The sequence below is a fragment of the Phymastichus coffea genome, unplaced genomic scaffold (genome assembly GCF_024137745.1).
Source record: "Phymastichus coffea isolate CEN01 unplaced genomic scaffold, Cenicafe_Pcof_1.1 PCOF00015, whole genome shotgun sequence".
In the NCBI taxonomy this organism is placed as follows: Eukaryota; Metazoa; Arthropoda; class Insecta; order Hymenoptera; family Eulophidae; genus Phymastichus; species Phymastichus coffea.
The window spans coordinates 3,631,257-3,656,458 of NW_026706826.1; the positions used below are offsets into that span (position 1 = coordinate 3,631,257).

Consider the following 25,202-nt stretch of genomic DNA (forward strand, 5'->3'; position numbering starts at 1 on the left):
GGTGTCCCGCCGTCGCCAGTTCGCGTCGGCCCTAAGGGAGGTGCAACAACGCCTCCGCCAGGCCATCGAGGGCCCGGCGAGCGGCGATCCTTCGAACCTCCCCCAGTCTCCAACCGCCGGGGCCAGAACAACGGCCCCGGAAACCAGGTCGGGGATCACGCCGCACCAGGGCTCGCAAGAAGGCGGGGTAACCCTGGTGGTCAATGTGGACGGGAGCCAAAGCGGTCAGGCAACGGGGCCCATCCACATTAATGTGGTCCTGGGCCCCTCGGGTGCGGATTCCACGGTCGAAAGACCATTGTGGTCCGCCCCGAACCGTAGGAACGGGTTGCCTCTGACCCCCCGTGAGCGAGGGCTCCCACGGGGCACCCTCTCCCGCGCTCAGTGGGAGGGGTGCAACGTGTGCCACTACCCCGGGGTGACCCGTACGGACCGCTGCCCACGCGTGCGACAACACGCCGACCTGGTCCAGGAGAGACTGGGGTGGGAGGCGCGCGGCCGACCTCCATTGGACGACCAGGGCCAGGAGTTACCACCAAGGCCAACCAGGTGATGATGTCCTGCCCCCGTGGGCAGGACCACCGATACAATACCCTGTCGTCCAATAAAACGTAAATTTAATAATACTCGGACTATAATCCTTTATTATCCTTCCTCATCTCCTCCTCGGAAAGTATAGCGCTAACTGAATCATCGTCGAGGACCCTATAGGCCCAGACTGGAAGGGGGCTGTGACGGTAAACGTCAAGTTAGCGCTAACTACGTGACCTTATCGTTGTCCGTGAGGGCAGCACCTTCCGGGGGGACAAAAATATGTAATAAAGGAATTCGGCACGCGAGCAGACGGAACGCGCGCGAACGAATTTGAACCAGTGAAGCATCGACTGTAGTTGAGCCCGCCCGCTTCTGTTGTTACCACCGCCGATTTACGTGCCCTAGCCGTCTGTACGCTTCGTGAACTAGCAGCCAGTGATCCAGGATTGTAGCCGCCGAGGAGCTGCCAAGCTGCGAGTCAGAGGCCCAATCGAGAGATCCAGGGAGAGTGTGTGAGGTTTCGCCATCGAGGGCGAAACCAGTACGTGCGCGCGTTCGCGGCTCGCGAATATCAAAAACAATAAGCGACTGTTCCGTGCTGTGCGAGTTGCTGTGACTGTCTCCGATCACTCACGATTATAAGGTAAGCCGGCCAGCTTAATTACACGATCGGAATTACATGTCGGATAAATAACTTTCGGTATTCGATGCGTGCGTGTGAGGCTCTAATATCAGAGAGCAGCGAGCGTACCGGCAAAGCGTGTTGCCGATGAGCGAGCGTGCGTGTAAACAAACTCGCGGGCCGACCTTTGTGAGTTAGAAAAATAATAAAGCATCCGATCTATAATACTAACAAGTGTTTTCGTTGATTCTCTCCTCACATAGCTTCCACTCAATTTAGCTAGGTTATAAACGACAATCGGTTGACCGGCGTATGCTTTCTCGTGCTCTCCCGTATTAGTAGTGAGCATTAACGATTCACGCGTGTCCCCTTAGCATAATCACGCGACGTAATTATTAAACGGTTTTACCCCGTTACATATTACTTTTAATTAATACCTATGAATCAATTTCAAAATCTATATTTTCTTGGCTTGTTATTTGATAATTACAGTTTTAATTAACATTTCTTTTGTCATTAATGTCGTGAATTAATTGTATGCATTAATATTATAGTTTGTGCCAAAATAATATACATAGATGTTGATATTTATACAATTTTAACTTAATATCCAGTGAGGTACAGCGTTTAATTAAATTATTGTTAATAATCGTTTTTTGTATTGTTCCTTCAGGGCAAGTTCCGCGCAATTAACTTTAAAAGTTCCGTATAATAATTTATTGTTATATTTATTTGACTTATTTATTTATATTAATTTATTCAATAAAATCAATGTAAGTTATCGAATATTCTACCTCAATATGATATCGCACAAAGCACATATGTATGGGGCTATCTTCTGAAGCAAGAATATTCTTTTTATTTACTGATTTAGTCTTTTATTCAATAAAAAAAAACTTAAAAAATTTGTAAGTATTTTCGAAAATTGCGCCAAAACTATCTTTCTAAAGGAAAAATATGTAGGTTTTCGAAAGTTAAATTTTTTGTCTAAATTTTCGCATATTTTTCTTCTTGATATCATCAAATTTTGTAATACATTTTTTATCATGTTAATTTTTTGAGTTTCTAAAAAGCCGAAATTCTTTAGAAAAATCGTAAAGCAGGATGTAGATAAACTCCTTACACTACATCTAAACTTACTCAAAAAAAACTTTACGATCATTCTACGTAATGTCAGCATGAGCGCGATAAAGAGAAGAGCGTCCCGTATCGACTGTTCGACTGTTGAATTATGGGTTTTTTTCTCCTTCCAATGCAGAAAGATCATTTCCTATTTTATTTTCGTACTACAACTTAAATTGCGCCCGTAATTAGGGAAATAATTATAAAACTCTTAACAGAAAAAAACTTATTGTGAATAGCTAAAATTAACGCCCGACGTTACAATACTTATCATGATAATGAGTTCAAAATCAAAGTTTTGTTATTAATATACTATTTCAGCATGTCGGAGCATCTTAATTATATATTAAATTTTATTCATATGATTTCGATTGGTAGCTGATGTTTCCACAAGTAATTATTTAAGGAGGTACTAGCGGTACGGCCGAGATCAACTAAGAGTTTCTGACGTAAGCGCTCTCGTGACTTATGTAGTTGAAATCTGGCAACATTGTGGACGCGCGATTGAGTAGCACGCCGTTCGATATTCAGTTGCAGGTGACGCGGCTTAATAACAGTTGTTTTCAAAATTCTAATTATGTCCGAAACGGAGAATATTGAAAAGAGTAGAAGATTTTTTTGGAAAGGTCGTAGAGTGACACCAAGTGTCTTTTATAAAAGAGTGAAACAAAGTGAAAATGCAAAAGAAATGAATACACGCAGTGTTGTTGTAAAGAAACGCAAAGCGCCTAACCTCGAAACTAAGCACAGTACCAAGTATGTAAATATAGAAGGCCGGCGCATTGTACGCATTCAAACTCTTGCTGAACAACTGATTTGTGTTCAATGCAATGCTGTACTTTCTTTACTCGATATAACGTCCGAAAAACAATATGGATTGGCCGCATTATTTTACGTCAAATGTCGTAGCTGTAAATACATTCAAAGCGTCGCCACTGATACTCAACATGTAGTAAATAGCAAACTCCGTTTTGATTGTAATTCCAAATTTGTTGCTGGTAAGTAATGACTAGTCAAATACGATATAATGAAAGTGTAAATATAAATATAGTCAATAATCAATTCTTGAAATTTTGTTTGTTACAGGTGCTTTGAATTCTGGCATTGGCAATACACACTTGAACAAGCTTCTGTCTGCACTCAATATGCCAGAGTTTCATTGGAGTTCATTCAAAACCCATGAACGAGAAGTTGGAAAAATCATTGAAATGATGGCTCAAGAAAGCTGTAAAGATGCAGCTATAGAGGAAAGGCGATTAACAATACAGAATATTGAGGAAGTTAAAAAGCTAAAAGCTGTAAGTTTATATAAGTTTCACCGTTCATAACAAATGAAAATATTCGATAAAAAAAATTGTAAATAATTCAAAAATAATTGTATATAATAATTTTTGATTGTCCATTTCTATAAAGATAATCTTTGATATCTTCGATTGATCGATTTTGCGTATTAATATTTTTCACATCACAGGAATTTATTAAATAAAATTTAGAATAAATTTACGTTTACAAATAAAGTATGCATACACGAAAACTATATATTATTTAGATTCTGTGAATGTACATACATCACTTTTAAAAATCAATAAATAATTGAATTGAAAAATTTTTTATTGGCACGAAATATTTTTTATTACTTTTTTAGACCTCCTCATTTGCAAGAAAAATTTATTTTTCCAGATTCATCGGAAGATGATATTAACAATTTTAATATACTACTTAGTGAACATATAGTACGCATTATTGGACTTTTTGACTTCGGTTGGACTACCAAAGGTTCAGGTCGGAGTTATGACAGTTTTTCGGGAAGAGGTGCTATAATAGGATATTTCACTGGCAAAATAATAGCTTTTATAAGTCTGAATCGAAAATGTAAAAGTTGTGATATGGCGATCCCACTAAGCAAGCATGATTGTAGGAAAAATTTTGTAGGAACAGCAAAAGCTATGGAATCTTTTGCTGCCGGTAAACTCGCTGGCAAAAATAATCTCATTTTTAAAGAATGTTATATTCAAATTGGAGTTATTATTTTAGACGATGATAGCGGTTCCATAAGTGCAATGAGAAAAGCTTGCGAACATGAAATTGTCAAGCATTCCGAAAAAAACCATACAAGCAAAGGAGTCAGTAGTGAATTACATAACTCAAAAGCAAAATTCAAGGAACTGAATGGTGCTGAAATATCCTTTCTTCAGAAGTGCCTAAATTATAGTATTGCCCAAAATAAAGGTAATATCCCTAGCATATCTGCAGCTATTAAAAATATTCCATATCACTGTTTTAATATTCATGATAATTGTGGAAACTGGTGTGGATATAAACTTAATCCTGACACATATAAACATTCTATAATAGGTGACGGTTTCAAAGATGAAAGTTTGTTTAATTTCTTGAAATGTTTATTCAATGTACTCGCAAGTAGGACTAGAGAATTTGCAGCTGGTGCATCAACAAATGCAGTTGAAAGCTTCAATATGTCAGTATCTAACAAAGCTCCAAAGTGTCGTTTATATGGCTTGGGACCATCTGGTGATCAACGCAATAGTACAACCGTAAACAAAAAAAATGAAGGAGAAGTATTTACAGTCAAATGGAATACCAACATGAATATGTCTCCAGGAAAACATACAAAAAAACATGCTCGACGTGTTGATGAAACTGCTAAAAAGAGATATAAGAAATCATTAACTATTTTATTCAAAGCTCAGCGTTTGAACAATAAAAATCGAAGATCCTCAGTTAAGAATAAAACAGAGACAATAGAAGGAGTAACCTACTGTTCAAATATGGGACTTTTGAATAATACACAAGCAATACCAAAAATGAACAATATTGCTGGAAACTCTGAACCAATAGTAGTATTATTTGATTTGGAAACTGGAGGCCTATCAAAAACATCCGATATATTGCAAATAGCTGCTAAACGTGTAACATATGACGCAGATAATCAGATAAATGAAAACAACAGTTTTTCAGTATATGTACAACCAACTAAACAGATATCAGATAAATCAAGTGAGGTTAATAAATTAACTTTTGCAAATGGTCAGCTTATGCATCATGGAGAGCCTGTATTATCAGTCCCTTTATCTAAAGCTATGCAAGATTTCTATGAATTTTTATGCTCATTTAAGAACAAATGTATTCTCACTGCGCATAATTGTACATTCGATTACCCAAGGTTGATGAGAGCTATCGATTTATCATTTATGAGAGAACATTTTCGATCTGTTATTGCTGGATTTTCTGATACATATAGAATAATTAAAAATGTTACCAATAGAAGAGGTAAAGGTCAGAACAAGTTAGAAACTCTGGCAGTTGATTTAGAAATTGATTGTACTAATGCACATGATGCAATTTGTGATGTAGAAGTGTTAGCTCAGATTTTAGTGGAACAAGATATACCTTGTGCAAAGATAATCGAGTCTGCGTTAAGTTTTGGAGAAGTTGAAAAGAAGGAAGATTTGAATGTTAAAATAGCTTTAAATTCACATAAATTAAACCAAATAAAAAATTATACGACAGAAGCAATGAGGAAGAAAATGATTGCTGCAGATATATATTATATTGATATTTTACGAGCTTATAATGAAAATAAATTGCTAGGTTTAGTTTCACTTTTTGGGCGTGATGAAAATGGTGATATCAAAGTAACAACATGCAGAAAAGTAGTCCAAAAAATTTATGAAAACTTATCTGCTGAATTAAATAAAGTTACTATAGTATCTCAATGAATAGACAAAGAATAATAATCTAATAATAGTTTATTGAATCATGATACAAACGTTTTACATCTCTTTTCAACGGTTAGTGTACGACTGAACTCAAAGCCGCATTCAAGTTATTGAATCAAGAATCGATATTCATTTATTAATAACGCAAGTAACTAAGAAGTAACTAAGAACAATACATTACAGTTACCGTAAACAATCAACCAAAAAATTAAAATAAATACATTATTTTTATTAGAAAAGCTAATTCAATTATGTACAAATGTTAGCTATAGGCATTATAAATGCCTTTGTAAGTTTTACCTTTCAGATTTTAGTATACTGTGATGTATTTATGTATAGTTTTTTTTATAACATAATACTTATAATCAAAGAAAACATTTAGCCAAAAAGTTTCTAATTCTCCATTTAATAAAGACTGTTGATTAATCACTAAGAAATTTTAATGATGTACTTTTAAAATAATGGTATGTTGAAACATGTTCCGCTAAGTTTTGTAAGAGTTTATCTATTATTAAAAATAAAATATCATGTAACATAGTATTCTTTATTATTACCTTAACTATTTCGATCTAAAATATTATGTTTTTCAGATAAAAAAAATTAATCAGTAAAGATCATTCAAATTATTTTTTTTAAACTACTCATACGTTTGTATGTGTATACGTATCACAGGCCAATCCGAATGCCGCGCGTTGATACATGCCAATGCGGTGTTGCCACATTGCGATACTCACCGTTGATTTTCCTAATTATTAATTTTTTTTACCTACATGCAGGAACCAAACGTATAATATTATTGAACCCGCATATTCCTTAGATAATTTTTTTTGCTTGAAAAAATTGTGGATCATATTTTAATGGTAGTTTTTTCGATATTATTCGCTAAAAACGCGATTTCTCATAAGACTCCATGTTAAACTTGTTAACATTAAAAACATCAATAACTTTTATATAAATTACCCTGGGCTCTCAAAATTTTTACTGAGTTTATGTTGTTAACATATCTAACTATGGTAGAAGTTTCATCAAAATGGTAATGGTAATTCTTGTACCGCTAGTACCTCCTTAACAAGGGAACCACCCCAACCCGACCGATTTTAATGATTTTTGAATATACTTAACATACTGTCTTGATTCCCTTATAGTTTTCTTAAATGATAAAATTTGTAATAATGGAAAGAAGGGAAATAGTGAGAGCTGAAAATTCACTTAATTTTAATTGAATTCAGCAACGTTTCGTTAGCACATTTGCTGACTTCTTCAGGCTAGATTAACAAAAAATAAATTATTAACAATAAAATTGAAAATGTAATTTTAATGGCATATAATTATATGTATATGTGTGTACCGGATTTCTCTCGTAGTCAAATCATTATAGGCTAAAACGAATAGCTCGTAGCCAGTCACGTTACAATACAGTAAGAAATCAAGTATTTCAACACACACACACACACACACACACGCACACACGCACGCACACACACACACACACACACACACACACCGATTAGATAAAAAAGTATTTTTTTGTTAATATGATGATAATTCGTATGTGAAATAAAAATTATAATATTTAGTATTTAGAAAAATGTGAATTTCTTATTATTAATAAAATGTGGTAGCCAAAGAAGTCAATTTATAAAAATCTATCGTTTGTTTTTAGGCAATATGTATTGTAATGTTTTTGTTTGTTTTCATTTTTATCATTTTGTATTCAAAATACGCTTCCCTCTAAAATCCCTAGAAATCACCTGCTCATGGCTTGCTGCGCAGTAGCTCATGACATAACCTATTTCAACGTGTGATGGTGTCAGAATTCATGTCATATTTAAGTGTTAGAATCGTTCTGCGAACACCCGCAGAGACGTTCTTTAAACACCCTAAACTAACTGCACATTACAAATGTTTAATACGCATGCGCAAAACTGGTTTATCGTTGTAATCGAGTATTGATTATGTTATTTCAATTATTCTTAAAAAATATTATAGTATTTTTATAAATCATTCCGCAGTAAATTAATTTGAATAGTGAGCAATTTTTTCAGATGTTGAGATTTAAAAAATATTAATTTATAACAAGCTATTATTTCATAAAGTTAGTTAAAAAGTTTGAAAATTCGATAATTTTTTCTTTTGATATGTAAATGGGGCAAATTATTTTGAGTACATAGGCTATCTAAGCAAAATTAGTTTAATAAGAACATTTTTTATTTTTTATTTTGAGTATTTTCCTGAGCAAATCTAGGAGGTGGGTGGAGGGGATCTTTTTCTTAGCTCAACCTAGCCACGGTGCCAAAGAGACTACGGGATTGTAGCATCGTGGTTGTGTTGAATTTCAAGTTTCTTTTTTGTGGCAATCGAAGCAATAATCCACGATAATGTATAATGACGACTATACAGATCAGGTAAATACTTTTCTTACATATGAAAATATGAATAATTATATAATTTCTATAACATAGTTTTTGATGGTTGTACGTTTACAGTACGATAATTACGATGAATATGGATTACCAGATGATCATCTTGATTCTTATAACCGAAACTACCGACAAATACCGGAAGTTGTAAAAAAATTTTTAAGTTATTTGCGGAAATGCATTAATGAAGGAATGATTTTTGAGATTCAAAATCTGTATGAAAATACTTTTCCAAAACTTTCAGAGCAGCTTTTTGAAAAATCTTCTTGGCCAAATGATCAAGCCATCAGTCATCTCGTAGACGATGATCATGTCTTTCTTACATTATATATGGAACTTTATTATCGACATATTTATGCTCGTATGCAACCTAATTTAGATCAACGTATTAGTTCTTTTTGTAACTATTGTGAACTCTTTAATTATATTTTGAATTCATCTGAACCTGTACCCCTTGAATTACCTGATCAGTGGTTGTGGGAACTTATTGATGAATTTGTTTATCAATTTCAATCGTTCACTCAGTATAAAGCTAGTTTATCACAAAAGTCACCAGATGAAATTGAAACTCTTGCTACCAATAGCAAAGTGTGGGATGTTTTATGTGTTTTGAATGTTTTGCATTATTTAATTGATAAATCTAAAATTAAAAGTCAACTGGAGGTTTATGCTAGTGGTGGAGATCCTGATTCTGTTGCTGGAGACTTTGGCAGACATTCATTGTATAAAATGATGGGATATTTTTCTTTAGTTGGTTTACTAAGAGTACACTCGCTATTAGGAGATTATTATCAAGCTATAAAGGTTTGAATTCATTTGTTTTAATATTTAATTGTCTTACTTTAGTAGTAATGTTTTTTAATGTTATAACATAGGTTTTAGAAAATGTAGAGCTATATAAAAAAAGTGCATATTCTCATGTGCCAGGATGTCAAATATCAACTGCTTATTATGTTGGTTTTGCATATATGATGATGAGACGTTATGCTGATGCAATTAGAACATTTTCGGGTATTTTACTTTATGTCCAACGAACAAAGCAACTCTTTGCTTCAAGAAGTTATCAGAATGATCAAATTAACAAACAAACTGAACAAATGTACCATTTACTGGCAATTTGTCTTGTTTTACATCCCCAATGTATAGATGAGGGATTGCAACAAGCTTTGCGAGATAAAAATTATCATGAAAAAATGTATAAAATGCAGTGTGGTGGCTTGGAAGAATTTGAATCATGCTTTCAATTCGCATGTCCTAAATTTCTTTGTTTACATCCTCCGAATCCTGACAACCCTAATGAAGATTATGTCAGAGAAGCAATTAAGCATCAAACTCATGTTTTTATGGAAGAAGTTATACAACAAAAAATGTTACCTACCATTCGTTCTTATTTAAAACTTTATACAACATTACCTTTGAGTAAACTAGCAACATTTATGATTAATAATCAACAAAGTGAAAATATAAATGTGAACGAAGAAGTTGCAAAACTTACTATATATCTCCTTTGTTTTAAACACAAAATGAAAAATATCGTTTGGACGAAAGGTTCTTCTGGATTAGATGGGAAATTCCAATCAGGTTCAGAGGTATAAATTTATTTCTTATTTATTTCCATGGCATCAAAGCAAAACAGTTTAAATTATATAGACAGATATTTTATCTATTTGATTATAATAATAAAGAAATATTTTATTTTTAATCATATATAACTAGTAATGTAGCTATTTGGAAAGGAAATTACTAATGAAATAGCTAACATAACTATAAGTTTATCAATTTGCTTTCTATAGATTGTATCCCCTTTAACATCTGAGATTTGTTACAAGTAGCTTTTTGAAATCTAACATCATTTTGAAATCCAACAATCTAATACATATTTGTTCTCTTGGTTAACTTCAGTAGAAAATAATAATAAATTACTAAAGAAATATAATTGTTATATAGATTAAGCATTGAACTTACACTCCCAGTTTATTAATTTATTATTTACTTAATTTTAGGAAATCTGAAATCTTTTCTACAGTTACCCTCTCGTTTTTTATTTTAATATATTTGAATTAAAAAATATTGAAAAAAAATAATGACAACTTGCTCTTCTGATAAAAAGTAGTTTTATTCAAGTTTTTCTACTCTTTTACCTAATGAAGTTCTTATTTGAAATCAGTTAATATAATGACAAATGAATGATATTGATATAGAAAATAATCTCTTTCTGTCTAATTGGAGCAAAAACAAATTTCAATTTAAAAGTTTATTGTAGAACTATAAATCAATTATTTTGGCTACATATGTATTTACGTATGTGTAACATGTTCTTTAAATAACATACTTCATAATGCTTACGAAAATTATTTAAAATATCTCCAATGATAAAAAAGTTGTAAGTTTGTGAGTATAAATAAAATATATTTAAACTTATAAACTTGTTGGTTTGGTGCCAGATTTTTCAGATTTATTAATAAATATTAATTTTAAATGTTTTTATTTTCTAGCTTGACTTTTACATTGATAATTATATGATTCATATAGCAGATACAAAAGTTGCTCATCGTTACGGAGATTTTTTCATTAGAAAAATTCTGAAATTTGAAGAGTTAAATAGAAAATTACATCATATAAAAATATAAAAGTTTGTAATTTCATTTTATGCAACTGTATTCTATTTTTTGTCTGAATAAGAATTTCTTGAAATAAAATCACATGTAAATTAAATTGCATTTCACCATGCTCATAACGAAATTGTATTTTACTTTTGGATTATTTGAATATGTATAAATTAATACAAAATATTTGTCACATAATAATAATAATTGATTTAGATCGTTTTACTATTACATAAAGGGTGCGGGAATCCAGTTCCGGGTACGTACTCGGAACCTGTTTTTAGTTATTTTGGTACTAATTATAATAAGGTCGTAAAATATAGCAGGAATGTACTGGTATGGATGACAATTTTCTCTTATATTCCAAAAATATCGTTGTCGGAATGTTCCTGATGTGAATTGTTGGAGGTATCTGGAATGTATACCTGATATTAGAGATGCCAAAAATAAACTTTCCTATCACTGCTGGGTACTAACATAAACGAATTGGGTACGAAGTCAGGTGGGACACATTGGTACTTATCAGCAACGATTTGGTATCAACTTTTACATATGGAAAAAACGCTATGTTCTTGCACTCTATTACAATTTTTAGTACGTATTCGGTAAGTACTGAATTACTAATATGAAAAAATTAACTCATTTATTTAATTAAGTGAAACATTATGAACTATATAATTTGTTTCAAAAATGTACACACGTTATAAACAATTCTCTTTGTCAGCGCAAGCGCATCACTCTTCTTTACCGGGCCAAGAGAGACGTGACCACATAGCGCTGAGCTAATTGAGCTGAAACATATTGACAATGAGTTAAATGAACTGAAACGTACATAGCTAAACTATAGAAATCTAATTTATCATTAATTGTACAACTCGCCGATATCACTTGTGATATTTTGCGCTTGAGTTCGTGCCTGTAATGTATCCTAAATCCAAATTAATAACTATCGCATCTCATTTACTTCTATTCGTGTCTATAATTCCTGTAATTTTTTTTATATTTTATGTGCAGCTTTTAAATATTTTCCCCTGGTGCGGTAGATTTATCTCACTCTGCATGATTATGCTACATTACTTTTCAATTAAATTTTTCAGCAGAAAACTTACGATTTTCTGAAAATGAAGTACAATTTCAAATAAAAAAAATTAAATTAGAAATGCATCAACTAACAACACTAACAAAATATTATAAATAATTAATTATCATAATTAATTCTTGTTTTATAAATATAAGGTCGATAAAGAATAATTCATGGTTGTGAAAGTCGGAAAATGAGGGAAAATGCGTAGGTCAACTCTTTCGGTCTCCGGCTGCCATTAGCGATGTTACGAGCCAGTACACGGTTATTTGTTGTTGGGCACCAGCTAAGGCCTTCGCGAGTAAGCGATTAACGCTGAGAACAGCTAGGCATCGTTTGCTATCGTTTCGATGATGGATGTTCATTAATCCATCTATAGTATTGACTAAGCCTATTCTATAACCTGTAGCAGAAAAAATCCAGTTTCTATTACGTAAAGACTTCTTGAATTTTGTAACGGGGTAAGATATTTGGTGGGCTACGCGGTGTATGGGTTTGCGAGCAAGCCTCTTCATATGCGCAACAATAATCGCGAATGGCGTAAGCGTCACTGTGACGTCATGCAATGGTGTTTGCTTTAGCGGCGCTTCGTGCCTTTATCAAGGATTGCCTCCTCGGGTAATCACAATCGCGTCCTTTGTAGTAACCTCGCCCCGTGATCTTACCTTGGGTGTAAGCCCATTGCTTCTGGGTGAAGTCCCCGTTGATAGTTGCCGTTGGTTCGATTACAAAACGAGACCTGTGTGTCGGAAATTATTTTAATACATGGCAGATGCGGGCGCCTCTTTCTTGTCGCTGCCACGCGCACGCAACGATCGTTCGCCTATAATGAATTCGTGATCAGCACACAATTATCACCCTGTGAGAGCTCACATGAAATCGATCGGTGATTTAACTTCTAATACGCGCGTATATCACGTGGAGCTAGCCAGCTTACTTCGCGGGTACTGCTTTGTTTGCGTGTGTCGCTTAGGCTATCTTTCCGATCACCGAAGTTAGCTGTTCGAAGTCGGTTGTCCACTGCAGCTCTCTCTGTCTCAGGATGCCTTTTCAGGTTAGGGACATCGAATTAGTTCACAATCCTGATGTTCGTTTCGCGTTGCGGTTCAAAAACAGGTGTCGATTCTGTCGCAATAAGTGCGTATCCTCGAGAGTTCTTTCTTAGACTGACTTTTTCTATCTCACTCTCTCTTTTCGTATGCGGCGCGCACTCTCCATTCATGGCCGGTAAGTGCTATCCCTTGGGCAGTTTCCCTGACGAGACGACTGCGTAAATATAACGTTCATTATAGGCCCCTTCTAGTCCGGACCATCAGGGAACTACGCCACCCACGTCGAGACAGGGTAAGAAGGAATGCAATGATGAGTCATTCTTTTTTTAATAATTTTATTGCCAAAGGAATCAAGGTCTATAGTCGGCATGGAAGCCGGCCGCTTCCTCTTCTCCCTCTTCATCGAGACTGGGGCGGCCTCTGGCCTCCTACTCCAGTCTCTTCGCAACTATTTATGGGTGTTGCTGGGCACGAGGGCACCTGTTGTGTGGTTCACTCCAGGATAGTAGCAAATATTGCACCCTTCCCATTATGCCCGCGCGTCAATGATAGCCCGTCCCTGCAGTCGGGTGCCGACCACAAGGGGAGTTTGAGCGGTGGTTCAACTGACAGGTCCATTACGACGTTGATGCATATGGGGCCCGTGTATTGTTTCTCGTGAAAACCACCGAGATTCACAGCAAGGTTCATTCCCCCACGGCTGTGACCATGAGACACCGCCACCGTAGGTATTGACTCCCGTGTCACTGCCCTGGAGGTTCCGCAAAGGTCGAGACCTCAAGAGCCTGTCGCTGTCGCTGCTGCAGGCTCTTCAGCGCTGGGGCATATTGTCGCCAGCGTGCCACCAAGCTGGCCCAGTCCTTTGGTCACGAACACGTCGAACGCCTGGTGCACGGTACATTGTAGCTGAGAGTGTTCTAGTCTTTCTTTACTTCTCGCAGACCCCACATAATTCCCGACCACGACCGATGTTCATCTTGAATGACATGGTTGCGAATAGACTCCAGACTCCATGTCGAGTCGATGGTTTCGTCGTCCGTTTGGATGGACATCGACCTCGTTGGTACGCGACCCGGTATCGGCTCCGAGGGCGGTCCCAGTCCGCCGTGGTATCCTCACGGGAAAACCCTGAGAATGTAGACGGGATCTGCATCTTGTCATCATCGATTTCCTCGATCTGCACGGACGACAAGCCCTCGTGGGCTCATGCCCGTGCCTGCTCCTCTTTTTTATGAACCGCGCTTACGAGCTGCAGAGCGGCTCGGACAATTCCGTCCACGGTGGGGCCCAGACCTACGCAGATCAGGGCGACTGCCGCTTACTCGATTGCTCGAGCGTGATCTTCATCCTATAACAGTCTTCGACATCAGTAAGAGCATTTTGATCTTAAATATCGAAGGTGGGTGCCTTCTCGGCTGCCCAGGGTTTTCGTCGCTAGGAATAGAGGTGGGATCATTTTCGTCGGTTTCTTGGGGTCTCCGCTCATAGGGCCTCATGCAGTAGCGGCTGGCATTTTCAGGGGTTGTTTCCTCCTTTTCTTCGGAACGAACAAACATAGCAGATGTTGCGGGTGAACTCCCACTCTGACTGTTTGGACGTTTTTGCGGGGTCGTCCTCATGGAACTCCCAACTTTATTCGCTGGAGTCGGAGTTCTGACCTCGTTGGATTTTCTCGGGGTTTCCTCCGGTTCATCATGTGGAGCTTTGTCGGGCGGATTGGTGCGCAGGCGACGCAGATGATTCGAGTTCATCGCGTGATCTTTCTGAGACACGCCCTTCTCATTCGCGACGTGTTTGTTTTCGCTGGGCGGTGATTCACTCGCTAGAGGTGGGTCTCTCATCACCTCTGCTCCATCGGTGGTCGGGATGGCGTCGTCATGTAGCACTCAGGTCATGACAATGCCCTCCGTTGGTGTATCATCAGGTGCATAATACGGTTTGAGGTCCTTGGCGTGTACCAATTTCTCAATCTTCTCCTGTTGGTTAGTGAGGCGGTAGGTGTTAGCTCCAAATGCCTTAACGATCACGTAAGGACCTACAAGTGCCAGTTTCTCGGATATGCCTTCGGCCGTGCTAGACAGGACTCGGTTCCTTTTCCATACCCAGTCTCCTTCCTTAAATTCTGACGCCCTTCGTTTAGCGTTAAAGTACTTTGCCTGGCGTAATGATTTCTCTGAGGCGGTCTCTCGGGTCTCCTATATGGCGAATCGATTGTTCCGCATGTGCTCGTCCTATTATCTCAACCTACACAGGTTGTGCCCTCATCTTGGGCCGCGAGCTCATTCTTCTTCCCTTCGAAGGGTTGGGTTGGGTTTTAGGAGCTTCCGGCTGCCTACTGTAGTTGAGCATAGCGGGTCTGGTCCTCGTGGAGCTAAGGATAGCGGTGTTCAATGCAATCGCGAATTCAGGTAAGAATCGATCCCATTCTTTGTGATTTCTCCGAAGGTATGACGTGATTATCGTCCTTAGTGTGTGGTTAACCCTTTCCGTAGGGTTGGATTGGTTTGGGGGGGGGGGGTTTAAGTCGGTGTAAACATCCGGTTCACTCCCTGCTCTTTCAAGTAACTGTCTACAAGCTGATTCTTGAATTCTGTACCGTTTCTGGATAGGAAGATCCTAGGCGCACCAAAGCGCATCATCACTCGTTCCCTAAGTTCTTTCACAATCGTCTTACTATTTGCGCTGCGTGTGTGAACATATTGTATCTATCGCGTGAATTAATCGATGAATACGAGTACATAGTCATGTCTCGAGGATTGCGAGGAAATGGGCCGGCAATGACGCTAGCTACGACCTGCCATGGTGCTGACAACGCCCAGTAATTCATCAACCCGCGTGGAAGCTGCTGCTCTACCTTGCACTGACGGCATACTTGGCACTTCCTGACATACCCTACCTTTGATGTCATTATACGAGGGTGGTCCGATAAGTACTTAGCCTACAAAAGAAAAACGAAAATTTTGGAAAAGTGGCATTTTATTTTTCAACATAGTCTCCTTTTAGTTCGATACACTTGGCCCAGCGATGCTCCAACTTCTTTCACCCGTCCGAAAAATACGTTTCCTCGAGGTCTGAAAAGTAGGCTTCCGTAGCAGCGATTACCTCCTCATTCGACTCAAATTTCTATCCGGCGAGTGACTTTTTCAAGTTTGGAAACAAAAAGAAGTTGCATAGGGCTAAATCTGGAGAATACGGTGGATGGGGTAACAGTTCGTAGCCTAATTCGACCAATTTGGCCACGGCGACGGCGGAGGTGTGAGCCAGTGCATTGTCACGGTGGAAGAGCACTTTTTTCTTCGCCATATGGGGCCGTTTTTTCTGCAATTCGACGTCGAATTGGCCCAATAATTCGGCATAGTACAGCCCTGTGACCGTTTTGCCCCTCTCCAGGTAGTCGATGTAGATCACACCTTGTGAATCCAAGAAAACGGTGACCATCACCTTTCCGGCCAATCGGGCAGTCTTCGCCTTCTTCGAAGCACTTTTGCCGGATAAAGTCCACTGTTTCGACTGTTCCTTGGTCTCTGGTGTACGAGGTGTGATCAAAAAGTAAGGTGAATTTTTATTTTTCTCAAAAAATATTTATTTATTCATCAATTTTTATTTTATCTCCTTCAAAGTAATCCCCCTCGGATATAATGCACTTGTGCCAACGCTTTTTCCAATCCTCAAAGTATTTCAAAAAATCATTTTTTGTGATCTTGTTTAGTTCATCCTTCGATGCCGTCTTTATCTCCTCAATCGTGGCAAAACGCCGTCCTTTCATGGGCCTCTTCAGTTTTGGGAACAAGAAGAAGTCACAGGGGGCCAGATCTGGGGAATACGGTGCCTGTGGCATTGTTACTGTGTTGGTTTTAGCCAAAAATTCGCGCACAAGCAACGATGTGTGAGCAGGGGCGTTATCATGGTGCAAAAGCCAATTTTTATTTTTCCACAAATTCGGACGTTTCTGGCGGATTGCTTCGCGCAAATTGCGCATAACTTGCAGGTAATATTCCTTATTTACTGTTCTACCCTGTGGCAAGAACTCATGATGCACCACGCCCCTGCAGTCAAAGAAAACTGTAAGCAAAACCTTTATATTTGATCGAACTTGGCGTGCTTTTTTTGGTCTTGGTGATCCAGAATGCCTCCACTGGGACGATTGAGTCTTAGTCTCGACGTCATAACCGTATACCCATGTTTCGTCACCTGTTATAACCCTGTTGAGTAAATCTGGATCATCGTTGACGTCATTCAGTAGCTCTTGGGTGATGCTCATGCGACGTTTCTTTTGGTCGAAATTGAGCAATTTCGGAACAAATTTCGCTGACACACGTCTCATGTCTAAAACACTCGTCAAAATTGATTGGCACGAACCAAATGAGATGCCAATATCATCAGCAATTTCTCTAATGGTAATTCCACGATTTCCCAACACTATTTTCTTCACTTCTTCAACATTCTCATCAGTTATTGATGTGCTGGGGCGTCCAGAACGAGGTTCGTCGTCGGTGTCTTCTCGGCCTTCTTGGAAGAGTTTATACCACTTGTAAACATTTTTTTGGCTTAAAGTAGACTCACCGTATGCCACTTTCAGCACTTCAAGTGTTTTGGAACATTTGATTCCATTTTTCACACAAAATTTAATGCAAACTCTTTGATCCATGTTTTTAGGCAGCAGCAAATCGTGGAGTACGCAAAACACTTCTAATCTTGATGCCTCTCACAAACAAACCAAACATGCTACAAAGCTGAAATTTGGAACGTATGTTCTAGACGAGTGTACCGACATAACCAAATAAAAAAGTCGAAGATCGAACAGACGTAGCCCGCTAAATTTCAAAATTCACTTACTTTTTGATCACACCTCGTATACCAGTGGATCCATGTTTCGCCGACTGTCACGAAACGACGCAGAAACTCCTTCGGATTGCGCTTAAACAGCGTCAGACATTGCTCTGAAGTTGTCTCACGGTTGCGCTTGTTGTCCGGAGTGAGCAAACGCGGCACCCATCGCGCCGAAAGCTTTCTTATGCCCAAAATTTCACGCAGGACATGACCCACGTGGTCTTTTGAGATGCCTACGATCTTAGCTGTCTCGCGCACCTTCAATCGTCGATCTGCCAATACGAGATCGTGAATTTTTGTCACGTTATCCTCCGTGGTAGCCGTTTTCGGAGCACCTGGACGTGGCTCTTCAAAAATCGACGTGCGACCACGTTGAAACTCGTTAAACCAATTTTTGACGGTCACCATCGAAGGAGAACAGTCACCGTACACAGCATCCAAGTGCTTTTTGATTTCGCTGCGCAATTTCCCTTCCAAAAACAATAATCGAATTACCGACCGATACTGCTCTTTTTCCATTTTTCAAAAATCAACGGACACACTTGCTTACACACGCTCTCAAAAATAAAATACAATTCCGATCCGGCTGAAATCTTGACAGTAACCATCGAGAAGGTTGTACTACGTGATAGAATATTTCTTTTGCGAGAGTGGCGCCATCGGGCGGTGAGGCTAAGTACTTTTCGGACCCCCTCGTACATACCTGGCTAATAGTAAGATTAGGCGATATGGACGAATGTTTTTTCTCGGCCCAAATGGCCAGTGATCTCCTTATCGTGATTCTGGAATAGAACCCTCTCTCGGTCTGCATGTGGTATAGCAAATTTTCAGACATTCTCTTCTTCATACTCTAATATGGGCTCTTCCAAAAGTGTTTCATCGTTTTTATAACTTCCACGCATAACATAGTGATGCATTTTATGGTAGAATCGAAAGATGTGATTATCATCTTTAATCAAAAAAATTTCAGATCGGTTGATGTGATTTTGACAACGTTATATCAAAAGTAAGATGTTTATGTTAACGTTATGTCGTCAGATAACTTCTATCAGACATTGAGTTTTATCCTAGATTGAGTATTCTACGTACAATCTTACGTACATAGTACTCTGGAGTAAAGTAGTGTACATAACTTGCATACGCCTTTATATAATGACTTTTAATGTATATAACGTACACATACTTTGTTTATCTTTGTTAATCACTTTGAATGATTAACAATTAACTATAAACAACATTTAACCATCCTAGAGAGGAAAAATAAATATACTTTTGTTTTGTACGCCTGTAGACAACTGTTTTCACTACTGATTATTTTGTTTGATATTTACTTTTTGGTAACATAGGTATCTATATAATCCTACAAATATACACTTAAAACTCATACTGGTTAGCTTTTCATTTTGCAGGAATCGGATAGATAATATGTAATGTTTGTTTATGAACATTTACGATCCTTGTACCGTGAGTGAAATCTCTCCCCCCTCCCTCATATTTCTTTCAGGTAACAAATCCTGAGCGAGTAGGCTGCAGAGACTGTTTAGAAATTAATGTTTAGAATGCAATTAACACGGCCAGCAAGTGCATAGAAATTTATTTCGATTATGTCTGCAACAAGCTAATTTTGAACTTTACAAGACAACGTGTCAGAAACATTTATTCATTGCAAATATCAAATCAGCCGACTCGTTTTGCATCAACTTTAAAATTGGTGCATCCTCGGCACAATCACATCTGTTATATTTTCTATCCGTAAAATATTTATTTACATTCTGTCCATTTTCATTCTTGCTGCATGACGAAATGTAATTTATGTGATCGCTGAATGTATGAGGAACGATATTTTCAAAATATTTCGAGTTCCTTTTACTTTGATTTCGCTCAAGTCACCATACGAGCCTTAAAATTGTACATGAACAGTCTCAAATTTTTTTCTTAATTTATAAACATTGTCTGTAATAAACAATTAATATTTAATATTTTGCTTATTTCAGGACAATTTTGCGATTGAACAAGATATAAAGGATTATTTAGTAGGTAGTAGTAACGAAAAAGACTTAAATAACTCCACAATTGATTATAGTGAAACGGTTGAAAATAGACTTGAGAGATTAGAAAAAATTATAAATTATAAAAATTATAACGAGCGTTTGAACTATTAATCGATATTAGTATTAAGGATTAAGATAAGGTATTAATTAAGATAAGGTATTAATCGATAGAAATTATATTAGCTGTCATGAAATATTGTAATAAATATCATATTCTAACTAGGACTTGGTTAGAGGGTGTTAATATACTTACACGTTTGTGTTGCGATTTTCTGCTGTTTTTTTAAGTTCTTTATTATTTAAAAACGATTGTTTGCATAGAACGTGTAACAAATAGATATAATTATAAAAAAAAGAGTGTGAATAGCAATAAATTTTACCGGCGATGGGTTTCGTAAAACCGGAAAGTTATAGAAAAAGTGTAGTGAGATTAGGTGCAATAATGATCACGTGGCAAACTAACAACTTACAGTCGACTGTGGAGTTGAAAAAAGTAAAACCAGATGATAAAAGTGCATCCAAAAATGCGAACAATCAACCCCAAAGATAGCTTAAATGTCAACGTAGCAGCGGAATCGGTGAAAAGAAGCGGCAAGGTTTCTATTGTAAGGTTAAACACAGATGAGAAATCAGTTGTTATGGAAAACAAAAATAAGTTAGCAGGCACGAAAATTTTTATGAACACGATTTATTTTATAAGGATAAAACTAAATAAATCGAGATAAAGAAATAAGTTAAATAAAAAAAAGATGACGGCTGGAAAATTACAGTAGGCACAGGCTGGATTAATTTCAAGAGCAAATAGATGAAATAGGAAAACAGATTATTAATAGAAAATGAAATGTTGAAAACAAACGGGGAGATAACTGGAGATGCATCGCAAGATAAAGAAAACGATTCGGTTTTTTAGTTAATGTTATATCTCGACTAAATAAAGAAGAAAACGTTAAATTTGACGATTTTTGAGATGGTCAAAAATATAAAAAATATCTAGTATCGTTGCCTGTCGATCGTAAAGAGAATTATATCACTATTACCTTAAAAAACGATGGTTCCTCGACGATTAAAAGTTCTAAGTGTTTTGTTTAGTCAATACAAATTCTTATAAATGAACTTTTACAAAATATTTGATCTCAAAAAACTGTTACTTAAAGGCTGCGATTTGAGCGTGACAAAAAAAATATGATTCATTTCCTCCGTCCTTTTGTCGGAAAAATCAATGAACTTTTCGTAAATGAGATATTATTTCAACTAAAAAATGGAATGAAAATTTTGCATTTGTATGTATTGTGTTGTGTTGATGCTGTTGCTCATGCACCTGTGCAAGATATTCAATTTAAGGGCTACAAGAGGTCTGTCCCAAAAGTATTCGACCCACCTTGATTTGGGGTGGCATCCTTCAAAGTAGTCCCCATTTGATCAAATAAGACGCTTATATCGATGTTTCCATTTATTAAAGCGGTCTTGAAAGTTAGACTTTGGAATTGCCTTTAGTGCATTCGTCGCATTAGTTTCAACAGTCTCTTTATCATCGAATCGATGTCCCTTAAAAGGCATTTTCAATCAAGGAAACAGCCAAAATCACAAGGAGTTATATCTATGGAGTATATATAGTTATATGTATGGAGACTGGCGGAGCTGCACAACACTGTGTTTCAATAAATACTACTGCACAAGGTTTGATGCGTACGGTGGTGCATTATCGTGATAAAGAAGCCAGTCACCGGTTTCTCAAAGTTGCCGTAGTTTTCTCCTGATTGCATCACGCAATCTTTCCAAACTTTAACACAGTACTCTTTGTTGATTGTCTGGTCTGTAGGAGCATATTCGTAGTACATAACGCCCTTATAACTGAAAAAAACAATCAACATTGACTGGATGTTGCTTTAACTTTGACAAACTTTCTCCAGACGACGCTCGGATGAAAGCTTCTACAGCGAAGATTGTTAAAGGCCTTTTGCAATATTTCAATAGTTTCTGCACAGCTTTTATCGAGATTAAAGCAAAATTTTATGCAAATTCACTAACCGATTCGTTCTGCCATTTTTAGCAATAAACTAATTTCGACAAACACAAAAAAAGGTGTTGTAAATAAATACATGTTGCGCGGGAACTAAGGCATTGCATCGGTATCTCGGGCTATTGACGAGAAGGTTTTGAGTTGCTGGTGACGTTTGTACCCTCCAGAGGTCGCTTGAGTCTCTCTGTGGATAATTTTGGGACAGACCTCGTACTATAGCTGCAGTTGGTGTTTACACCCGGTGTGTCTGTATATCACAATATTAGATATGCTATTAAGTACTTTGTACTTGAACATTCTGAAAGGTGAACGGCAGATGCTAAGTTTCGCCCTATGCAAAAAACAGTTGAAGCAAATGCTCTTATTTTCGATGTAAAATATTCAACTCCTTTGTTGCTTTTAAATAGCTTTGACATAATTGATGGTTTTGTTCCATGTCCAATGTACTGCGTTGATCTAGGCATAAGTAAACAATTTTGCACTTATTGATTTGCCTCATCTAATCAGCCCTGCATAAAAGATGGTAAATGCACGAAAAAATGTTCTTGACCATTCATAGCAGAAACACAAACTGGTGACGATGGATATCAAACTTATCATAGAATAACTTATGAAGACGGAGGATATAGTACTTCTATCAATTACAAAGGACTACAATTGATGTTGATAATAGATGGATTGTTCCATATAATACATACATATTAAGAACTTTTTAATGTTCATATCAATGTAGAGTATTGCCATTTTGTTCAACCTATTAAGTATACCTATAAATATATAAACAAAGTATCCAATTCAGTACCATTTTTTATAAAAACGATGTAGATGAATTAAATAATTTTATTTATGGCCATTAATTCAACAAAAATTAACATTAAAGACTTAGTCAATATGGAATCTAGTAAGATACCTGATTTTTATTTATACATTTCATTAATATTGCTGAACTACAAGAATATGTTAATAATAATTTATGCAAATTAATACCAGATCACGTGAAACATATGATTTAATTCCACAAAATATCTGCAGTAATTGAAAGCGAATATTTTGTTAGACGCTTCTAGAGGAACTGAAAAACTTTCTTAATAAACCTACTCCTCACATGTTTGTTCGACTGGCTCTCGGCGTAACGTCCTCAGTTATAGCTGCTACGCTCCTTAATAAACTCATCCAATATTTAAGTTACCTTTGAATGCATCATATGAATAAGAATTAGTGTGTTCTATTCGTAAATTTAACCCTCTTGCTGCAATTTTTAAAGATATTAAATTTATTGTATGGAATGAATGCACCGTGATTCATCCTGCTCATATTTAAACGATTGATTGAACCTTTGGAGTTTCGTGCGTGGGGCAAATGAAACTGCCATTTACTCTGTACACGATAAAATAAATATTTATTGCTCTTAGACAACTAATTACAAAAACTGCTCGTATTAGCGAGCGAGCAATCGGGAGAGAGCGGTCAAGCGTGAGAGAGCTTGGACCAGAGAGGCGGAAGAAGATGAGTGGACTAAAGAAAGGCAACCACGCGGGCTCAACCTCCGCTTCCGCTGGAGTTGCTGCTGGTGCTGCTGTCTGGCGTGCGAAGTGGGAGACGGCTGAGTCCCCACAGGTACTCCCCCTCTAGTGCTCTCCGTAGGGCATGGAGAGAACGATACCCGTTTGCGCAGGATGTTGGGCGTCGTCTTTGTTGGCAGGGAATTCTGTAGCTGTAACTCAGCTGGCGCTTTCGACCCACGATCCTCCGAGGGGCTGGCGGCTGAAGGCGGAGACGTTCTCGGGCATTGTGCTGGCTCCTGGGTGTCGACGTCCGCTTGGGGCTCATGTGTGGGCCGTTGCTGAGTCGTGGTGAAGGTTTGCGAGGGCTCAAAGTCGCCGTCGAGGTAGGCAGGCTTCAGAGCATCCGTGGAGATCGCTTTCTCCTGCCCGTTCACCATTATAACGTACACCTTGTCATCGAGCCGGCGGCAAACCTCGTGAGGTCCGGAGTACGGAGGTTGAAGCGGCTTGCGGACGGAATCGATCCGCTGGAACACGTGTGTGCACGTCTTCAGGTCCTTGTGCGTGAAGGGGCGGTATACGGAGTGCCTGGAGGCTGGAACCGCTCGCAGGCTTCTCATGAGCTCCCTAAGCTTCTTGACGAACGTTGGCTGACTCGCTGGGACGCTCTCGGATACGAAGAGCTCCCCTGGCAGACGTAGCGTCGTACCGAAGAGCAACTCTGCCGGTGAAGCTTCGAGGTCTTCCTTGTGGCAGGAGCGAAGACCCAGCAGGGCGTTCGGCAAACGCTCGGGCCAGGGAGTCTCGGCATCGCACATGAGCGCGGCCTTGAGAGTCCGGTGGAAACGCTCCACGAGTCCGTTGCTTTGCGGGTGGTGCGGCGTGGTGTGGATCCTCTGCGTACCCGTGAGCTGCGCCAGCGCATTGAAGAAAGCAGACTCGAACTGCGTTCACTGGTCGGACGTGACGGTGATCGGGCATCCGAAGAGGGCGATCCAGTCTCTGGTGAACGCGGCTGCGACGGTCTCGGCTGTGATGTCAGACAGCGGAATCGCTACTGGCCATCTCGTGAAGCGGTCGATGATCGTCAGGCAGTAGCGCAAGTTTCCAACTTGCGGCAGCGTGATGAGGTCGATGTGCACGTGCTCAAATCTGTTGTCCGGGACATCGAAAGATTTGAGTGCGGTACGGTTGTGCCTACCGACCTTTGCACGTTAACATGCGACGCAGGAGCGGGCCCAGCTGGCGACGTCCTTCTTGATGTGCGGCCAGATGAACTTGGCTGTGACGATCCGAGTTGTCGCTCGGGGGCTCGGGTGGGCCGGGGAGTGCAGCACATCAAACGCTTTGCGGCGCAGCGAGCGCGGCAGGTATGGCCTAACCACGCCGTTGTGGATGTTGCACGCAACGCTCGTGCCGTCGATCTCAAGGTGCTGGAGGGCGAGGAGTTCCTTCTCGAGTAGGTGCTGCAGCTCTTCGTCGTCTCGCTGGGCGGCGGCGATGTCGCGCGCCAAGAGTGCGGAGGGCATGCCAATCACGCAGGCGCGTGACAGCGTATCGGCGACGACGTTCTCCTCTCCTTTAACATGCTGGAAGTCGACGTTGAATTGAAGTAAAAAATC

The 25,202-nt window shown here is 38.5% G+C and overlaps 2 protein-coding genes across 2 annotated transcripts in view; both read left to right on the plus strand.

Moving 5' to 3' along the window:
- Positions 1-25,202, plus strand: part of LOC131675040 (PCI domain-containing protein 2) — a 455,195-nt gene that overhangs the window by 50,248 nt on the left and 379,745 nt on the right. The gene's annotated exons all lie outside the window — the stretch shown is intronic.
- On the plus strand, positions 8,095-11,155 carry LOC131675039 (eukaryotic translation initiation factor 3 subunit L). Its single transcript, XM_058953863.1, has 4 exons — positions 8,095-8,420; positions 8,502-9,239; positions 9,311-10,024; positions 10,931-11,155. Exons 1-4 carry the CDS (start codon positions 8,394-8,396, stop codon positions 11,063-11,065), a joined length of 1,614 nt encoding a protein of 537 aa, XP_058809846.1. The 5' UTR covers positions 8,095-8,393; the 3' UTR covers positions 11,066-11,155.

Excerpts from the sequence above, each read along its gene's own strand:
- LOC131675039 (XM_058953863.1), top strand. The coding sequence starts at position 8,394 with ATGTATAATGACGACTATACAGATCAG. Across the intron at positions 9,240-9,310 it reads ATTATTATCAAGCTATAAAG|GTTTTAGAAAATGTAGAGCT; the intron begins GTTTGAATTCAT and ends GTTATAACATAG. Across the intron at positions 10,025-10,930 it reads AATTCCAATCAGGTTCAGAG|CTTGACTTTTACATTGATAA; the intron begins GTATAAATTTAT and ends TTTATTTTCTAG.